The 8,436-nt window shown below is 50.2% G+C and overlaps 1 protein-coding gene across 1 annotated transcript in view; it reads left to right on the top strand.

The window, feature by feature from the left end:
* Positions 1-6,027, top strand: part of LOC307073137 (uncharacterized protein) — a gene marked incomplete at its 5' end in the record, with an annotated part of 7,770 nt that extends 1,743 nt beyond the window's left edge. The window contains 5 exons of the mRNA XM_079732840.1: positions 1,115-1,228; positions 1,961-2,007; positions 3,202-3,378; positions 3,927-4,077; positions 4,320-6,027. Coding sequence (XP_079588966.1) covers positions 1,115-1,228; positions 1,961-2,007; positions 3,202-3,378; positions 3,927-4,077; positions 4,320-4,792 — 962 coding nt within the window. The 3' untranslated portion in view covers positions 4,793-6,027. The remainder of the gene's footprint in view (positions 1-1,114; positions 1,229-1,960; positions 2,008-3,201; positions 3,379-3,926; positions 4,078-4,319) is intronic.
* Positions 6,028-8,436: the final 2,409 nt, after the last annotated feature.

Below are 8,436 nucleotides of genomic sequence, written 5' to 3'. Positions count from 1 at the left end.
GTGCGTGCCTTAGAGCCATCTTTATAAGGCCCCTATGGGCGGCGTATCAGACCCACGCTCTCTCTCTCCTTCGCTCTTTATTGAACCGTTTCATTCCCTCTGGTCGTCCTCTCCTGGGGCTCAGTGAGCATTCATCTAATACATAGTCCCCCCCTACCCCTCCGTCTCCCCCTCTCTCCTCCCCCTTTGTCTCCCTCCCTCCTCCCCCTCACCTCCTCCTATTCTATCTCCCTCCTCCTCTCCCTCCCCCCTCCCCCCCCTCCTCTCCCCTCTCTCCCCTCCCTCCCCTCCCTCCCCCCTCCTCCCCTCTCTCTCTCCCCTCCCTCCCCCCTCCTCCCCTCTCTCTCTCCCCTCCCTCCCCCCTCCTCCCCTCTCTCCCTCCCCCCCCCCCCCCCCCTCCCCTCTCTCCCCTCCCTCCCCACACCGCCCAGTGTATTAACCTTAATGGCCCCCCCGGTGCTGCTAACAAGGTTTGCATTAGCCGTAAAGAAGGGCTGCTTCCTCCTCGTTCAGCTCGGTCGGGGGAGTCGTTTGATCCTCCCCCCCCCCCGTGGCTCTGAATGGCCCTCCCTCTCAGGGGGAAGGGGGGGGGGTTCTCTGAATGGCCCTCCCTCTCAGGGGGAAGGGGGGGGGGGTTCTCTGAATGGGAAGGTGTGGGAGGCTCGCCCGCGAGGTGTAGCATTACGGAGCTCCTCTGGAAGTCCCCTCTTCTCCGCTGTTGTCCTCACAGCTTTTGTGCGACGCTCCGACCGGACAACACGAACCCCTGAACAAGCAGAGCCCCGACACTGTCAGAGAACCAGGGATGTGTTTCTATGAGGAAGATGCTGTCTGCGTTAGTCATTATAATATCATTTTATCATAATTAATCAGACTAATTATATATTAAACCGAATTAGAGGAATGTGATTCCACCAGAATCCAGTCTTTAATAGTTTTTTCTTGACATTGTAAGCGTTTGTCACAGCTATCTATGAGGGAGCGTTTATCATTTGAATAAGCTCTGGTTTTGGCATGAATAATACATTTCCCTGTAATAAAAACAGAGTTTCCCAGCGTATGAATCGTGTTGAAGAATCTGTATTTCCAATTACCCTTTCCTTTTTTTCCACAGACACCAATGAATGTGAGGTAGGCATTTGTGTTCATGCTCGCTCCTGCCGCAACCTGATTGGAGGATACCTGTGTGACTGCCTTCCTGGTTGGTCGGGAGCCAACTGTGACATAAGTGAGTAAAAGGGAGGGGGGGGAGAGGCTGGGGGAGAAGAGGAGAGGAGAGGGGAGGAGAGGAGAGGAGGAGAGGAGAGGAGGGGAGAGGGTAGGAGAGGAGAGGGGAGGAGGAGAGGAGGAGGAGAGGGGAGGAGAGGAGAGGGGAAGAGAGGAGGAGAGGGGAGGAGAGGGGAGGAGACGGGAGGAGGAGAGGAGAGGAGGAGAGGGGAGGAGAGGAGAGGGGAGGAGAGGAGAGGGTAGGAGACGGGAGGAGAGGAGAGGAGAGGGGAGGTGGAGAGAGTGGAGAGGGGAGGGGGAGGAGAGGGGAGGAAAGGAGAGCAAAGTATATGGGAGCAGAGGAGAGGAAAGGGGAGAGAAAAGGGAGAGGAGAGGAGTGAAGAGAAAGGGAATGGGAATGAATAGGTTGGTCGGCTAGTGAAAGATGAAGCACCTCACAGATTGTGTCTGAACAGCACTCTCCCCGGGGCCCGTGCGCAGTAGTTTATTTTGTGGCCCTAACTAACCCCATCAATCACCACCAGTTTCACCGAAGACAGGGAAGAGATACGCTAACACTAAGGGCAACATGATAACCTGCAGACTCACCAGCCTACTTCTTCCACACAAAGCCACTGAGGACATTAAAACCCCAAGTCCTTATGGCCCTTAAAGCATCGTCCTCCCAGCTGAGGACAGAACACTGTGTTCAGGGTAGACCTGTGTGTGTTAACGCTGCCTCTGTCCCCTCCAGCCAACAGCAGCTGTCGGGGCCAGTGTCTGAACGGCGGGCAGTGCCAGGTAACCCCCCTCCTCCTGAGCCTTAGGGCGCATTCATTGTCCTGGACGCCTCCCCAGTGATGACACTCACGCTTACGCGTGTTCCCGACAGCGACCGTTCTTGTGCACCGCGTTCGGAATCTAAAAATTCTTCACAGCAGGGTTTTTTTGTCCGATAAAAACCAGTCAGAACTAAACAGAATTTAGTAGGATCAGTTTCAAGTTTGCATGCCTTTATTTCCTTTATGCCTATCACCTACTATCCTTTTGCTTTCATTTATGAGAAGCACATACAGTATTGCCACCGTCTGGAAGGCTACACTTGCCCCTATCTAGAGCTGGTTTACCAGTACACAACGTTTAAAACTGAGCAAAGTCGATGCCAAAATACGGTTACAACATCAGTCATTAGTAAAATACGGGATATGATGGTTGATTATTTTATATTGAGTAAAACTTTCCTGCTCCGGCATGTTCATGCATGCCACTAGTAAACAATACATCACCAACTGGGCAGCTGTTGTGAAAATGTTTCCCCATAGTTCCCAGCGATCTGAACGCAAAATGAAGCCCAGTGGTTGGTTACGTCGGTACCGCTGTCTCCAGTCACATCTCGACTTGTTTTCTTGGTTCATGTCTCGACTTCTGCCCGTCCTGGTGATTTAGGAGGAGCGTTAACCTGTCTCGCTATCGACTAAAAATAATGAAAAAGTGCGGCCTGGGGCTGTGATTCTCAAACCACAAGCACTCTTTGTCCTGACAATTCTGAGCAACTTAAATTCTTGCTGCATGAATAACATCATTAGAATCGAACGCTAGCTACTCATAGAGTACACCATACTATACATATACCATATTAGAAGATCAGAAACATGCACGTATCTGATATCAGAATTCATTTTGATTAAGTGGTTATGATATTTAAAGGCCCTTGTGAAGACTAGGTTTAGCAGATAACTACTCTTTAATGTCGAGCATTCGACCCCATCATGATGGCCATCATCATCGTCATCATCATCTTCGTCCTCCTCCTCATCCTAATCATCCTCAATGTCATCTGCCTTCTACTGTTTCAATCGCTCCACACATAGTGAACGCATGACTCTGGTATATATATATATATATATATATAAAAAATTGTGTATATATTTGTTATAGATTGTTATATATTGTCTTCATAGCATCCCTATCTAATCTGCTACCCTCCCACCGTAGGACCTGGTTTCGGGATCGAATTGTGTGTGCCAGACTGGTTTCTCTGGGAAGTTCTGCCAGACTGCGGCCGGTGCCTGTGACAGCGCCCCCTGTCTGAACGGAGGGCAGTGTGTGGAGAGAGACGACCAGGCCATCAGCTGCCTCTGCCCGCTGGGATACTCAGGGTCCTTCTGCGAGGTGGGTGTGCTTAAAGACATCCTCCATTGGGGTGTGGTTAGTGATGTGCATTAGGAGATTACCAAGGCGGCATGTGGCTCAGGTGGTAGAGCGGGATGGCTGGCCACCAGAAGGTTGTTAGTTCGATCCCCGGCTCCTCCTAGCTGAGTGTCTAGGTGTCCCTAAGCATGGCACCCAACTGTAACTGCTCTCGACAGCCATGCAAGACTGATACCGCTGCAAATGAATGGGTGAATGTTAGGCAGTATTGTAAAGCGCTTTGAGTGGCCATTGGTTAGAAAAGCGCTGTATAAATGTCGTCCATTTACCACTTACATTGCAATTGATACCTTGAAATACACTATTTTGTTGTTCTTGATTCTGTTGTTGAGGTTCACCGGTTGGATGTACGTGCATTTTGTTCACCTGTCGTTTATCAACCAAACAGCCCCTGGCCCCTTATTAGACCAACCATCACCCCCATCCAACAGTGATGCATAGACCTGACAGCCATAACGACCTGAGAACGTGTCTGATGATTGATGGTGTGTTCGTTCTCTCTGTTCCAGGCAGCGTTAGACCTGTGCAGTCCCAACCCGTGCCACCAGGGGGCGCCCTGCAGCAGCGTGGACGGCAGGTTTCTGTGCGCCTGTCCGGATGGGTTTTACGCCAACAAATGCCTCAGTCTCATGGACCCTTGCATTGGTCAGCATTGTCCAGGTAATATCGATGGATAGAGAGACACGATATGACACAGTGTCAGAAATGGTAGGCACTGCAGATAAACTGGTTCTCCTGCGTGTGTGTGTGTGTGTGTGTGTGTGTGCGTGTGTGTGTGTGTATGTGTGTGTGTTTTACTTGCATTTGTGCATGTATGTGATTTTTTGGTCTCTCTCTCTCCCTCTCTCTCTCCCTCCCCCTTTCTCTCTCCCCCCCCTCCCCCCTCCCCCCTCCCCCTCCAGGTGCTATCTCGGACTCGGTGCAGGGCGGGGGGATGACCTTCTACCTGGCTCTGGTGGGCGTGTCCGCGCTGGTCACCGTGTGCTGCTGCACCGCCTGCGCCTTCCTCTTGTCCCGCCTCCACCGCCGCAGGAAGAGGAAGCAGACGCAGGCCGCGGTCCCGCCCCCCCCGGAGGCCTTCAACAACCAGCGGGAGCTGGTCACGCTGATCCGCAACCTGGAGCGGCCCTTCCCCCTGCTGCCGCCGCCGCCCCCGCCCGGCTCCGCCCCCACGCCCCACCCGGGCTGCCGCCACGAGGAGATCGAGCTCACGCTGCCCCCCCCCCTCGCCGGCCCCCCACCGGGCCTCGCCCGCCCTGAAGCCGGCCGCCCCCCACGCCCCCAAGCAGGACATCTCCAACCTGGAGAGAGAGAAGCTGAACCGCTTCCACTACACAGACACCCCCCAGGAGGTCTGACCCCCCAGGAGGTCTGACTCCCCAGGACCATAGAGACCCACCAGGAGGTCTGACTCCCCAGGACCACAGACACCCACCAGGAGGTCTGACCCCCCAGGACCACAGACACACACCAGGAGGTCTGAACCCCAGGAGGTCTGACCCCCCAGGACCACAGACACACACCAGCGGGTCCTGAGCTCCAAACTCCGCACCTTCAGGACTTCAGGAGTTATTTTACAGTTGTTGTTGTTGTTGTTGTTGTTGTTGTTGATGTTTTTTACACTATGTCCCCTGTTGCACTCCGGCCTGCTGGTTGAGGGGAGCCCTCTGTGAGAGGGCCCCTGTGAGAGGGCCCCTGTGAGGGGGCCCCTCAGGACAGCCCCAGCCTTACCTTAACGTTGTCTTAAAGCCTCTCTCTGTGGGGAGGGGAGGGAGGCTGGGGAGGTTCTCTCTTAGCATGGGGCTGAGGAGCTAGCTGAGGAGCTAGCTGAGGAGCTAGCCTGGGGCGCCGCAGCTGTGTGAGTGAGTCATGTGCTCACGGTTCTCAAGGGGAATACAGTCCTGGGAACTGAAGCAGGGTGTTGCTAAGACCCCGCTCTATCTCTCTCTCTCTCTCTCTCTTTCTCTCTCTTTGTCTCTCTCTCTCTCTCTCTCTCTCTCTCTCTCTCTCTCTCTCTTTTCAGCCCTCTTCAACACAGAAGTCTCCTTATGCCATTGAACGTTTGGATGCAGTTATTTAAACCTTGCGCTCATCTGTGGTATTACTGTGTGTTTCTGTGTGTGTGTGTGTGTGTGTGAGAGAGAGAGATAAGAGAGAGAGAGAGAGAGAGAAACAGAAACAGAAAACAGAAGTGACACTGCGAGAGATGGAAAGTGAGAGAGAGCTACGGGAAAAGAAAAACGAAAAGAAGGCTTCATATGGAACAGCTGTTTTTACCGAACTGCCTTTTCGATCTTTTTCAATTTAAAACAACAAAAGAAAAACAGATGATCGTTGTACCTGTCAGAAGAAGAGACCTACTCCTGGTCCAACAAAAACACATTTAATCCCAGGATTAGTTCATTTAAATATACACTGTTGCCTGTTTCACATCTGTAATATTACAGCTGTACATTAAGATGTATGTTTTTTTCATACCATGCGTGTATCTTTGTTGTATATAAATATATTGTACATATTGCGCCTTATTTGTTACTGTGGTTTGGTCACTGTTGTCCTCTCTTGCAAACATCGGACCTGCAAGCAGATGTGGAATGTAATAAAAGTGCATTTACCAGCTAAATCTCTTCTAATCAGCCTCTGTGTATGCTTTCGCGTGTGTGTATGTGCATGTGTGTGTGTTTGAGTGTGTGTATGTGAGTGCGTGCGTGTGTGTCTGCGTATGTGTGTGTCGGCGCATGCGTGAATGTGTCTGTCTGTGTGTGTGTGAGTGTGTGTATGTGTGTGTCTGCGTATGTGTGTGTCGTGCATGCGTGAAAGTGTCTGTCTGTGTGTGTGTGTGTGTGTATGTGAGTGCGTGCGTTTGTGTCTGCGTATGTGTGTGTCGGTGCATGGGTGAATGTGTCTGTGTGTGTGTGTGTGTGTATGTGAGTGCGTGCGTGTGTGTCTGCGTATGTGTGTCGGTGCATGCGTGAATGTGTCTGTCTGTGCGCGCGTGTGTGTGTGTGTGTCAGTGTGTGCGTGTACATAAGGTATCCAGTGAGTGTGTGAATGTGTGTCTTTGTGTTTTCCCTCAGCAGCCAGAGGTTCATATAGCTCTTGGCCATCCTGAGTCTGAGCAGAACTCCACTTCATTAACTCAACATGTCACTGCAGTCTCCCTTTATAGATAAACATATACACAGCCACTCGCCTTATCTCCCCCGACATGTACACAACCCACAGGGGACAATTGAAGGGTTGACGGCCCACAGACAGCGCTGATACCAGGGGCTTTCGGGCACTTTGAGGAAGTGGTGGACACCCGAATGTAAGGAGAAACAAATGGTTGTTTTTGTGTTTTAAGGGAAGATGTTTACCTGACAACAATAACGGGCAGTATGGGAAAGGAAGTGAGATAGCGTGTCAGAGCGATAGAAAGTGAGGGTAAGGTCGTGGCTGTGACAGCGGACGGGCAAATGGGTATAACAAACGTGACCTCTGGTCCGCCCAGCGACTGACATGCTGGACAGGAACATTTCCAGCATGGGCTTCCTGTCGCCTGCCCGGACCGAAGGAAATGTAGGAAGCATGAGTCAAGGAACACACACGCATGCACACATGCACACACATACGCACAACAGAGTGTTACACAACCTCTACACCTGCCTCATCCCTCAGGATGTGGTAGAGAGGCTGTGAGAGTGCTGAGACCGGCAGAGGTCCAGGTTCGTGTTTTAGGACTCGGATCGATGGTCTAAACAACACGTGCTCAATATATATTTGATGATCCTCTTCACGCCCTTTTAAGACAGAATAGCTTTTATCGAGGTGTTTGTGATGATCCAAAGAGTGCTCCCTCCTGCTTTGACCTTGGGGTCACTGTCAGAGTCCAGTGGGGGGGCTGGGTTCCTCGAGCAATAGGAGGCAGGAGCAGACAGATGTTGAAGAGGATTCCCTGATCATTCCTCCAAAGGTCTCTCACCGTAGGAGAGAAGACATTCAGTAGACAGATACAAGGTCGAACTTTACATAGACCTACATGTTTTCAACGAGAATATAAATAATAGTTCTCTGGAGAATATCTTGTAAATAAAATATCCTCAAAAACATGCATTAAAGATATCTATTAACCATGAATAAACAGAGCATGTGTGTGTGCGCGCGTGTGTGTGCGTGTGTGTCTGTGTGTGTGTGTGTGTGTGTGTGTGTGTGTGTGTGTGTGTGTGTGTGTGTGTGTGTGTGTAATACTTGTATCCTATATCATAATGAAATGTAAAGTAATAGTACCCAAATATTATTCGATATGCCAAACCGCTCACGTATTCTGTCTACCTCTGTACATCTGCAACGCATATTGGGCTACCTTCATACTTCCGGGGGAGAAGAGAAGCCGAGCTGTTTCAAATTGAATCTGGTTTCTTAATTTAGACGTAATTTGATTTAGTCGTTAATTTGGCTGGGGGTGTTGATTCCATATTTCGGTTATTGAATTTTGGGAGCTCAAGATAACCGGTATCTGGTCAACACTGCCATCTTCTGGTCGCAGTTAGTATTACAAATATAAGTGATAAAGTGATGAGTAATCGATTGATGAAATCACATTTGAGTTAACAGTTTAGCTGATGATCCCATTATATTGAACAAAGTTTTGCTATGTTGAAATTGTAATAAACGAATGTATTCATTTCCTCGTCCTCTGTATATATGATAATTATAACACAATAAGAATAGGAATAACAATATCAAAACAATTTATATATTATTGTCAATATGTGTGTGTGTGTGTGTGTGTGTGTGTGTGTGTGTGTGTGTGTGTGTGTGTGTGTGTGTGTGTGTGTGTGTGTGCGTGTGTGCGTGTTTGAATTTTTTTTTAAGCCAATAAACCCTTTTTCCTGCTATCACTCACTATTTCCCATCCTACGGCTCTTCCTACATGCATCTCAGGTGCATTTTCCAGAACCCACTGGGCTCACTGGTTCTGGTCCCATGGTAGTCCTCCACGGTGGTGGTTCATACTGGTGCCACAGCGCTGCCCTC

Source organism: Pollachius pollachius (assembly GCF_949987615.1).
Source record: "Pollachius pollachius genome assembly, chromosome: 3".
NCBI lineage: Eukaryota > Metazoa > Chordata > Actinopteri > Gadiformes > Gadidae > Pollachius > Pollachius pollachius.
This window is presented reverse-complemented; position numbering and strand designations above follow the sequence as displayed.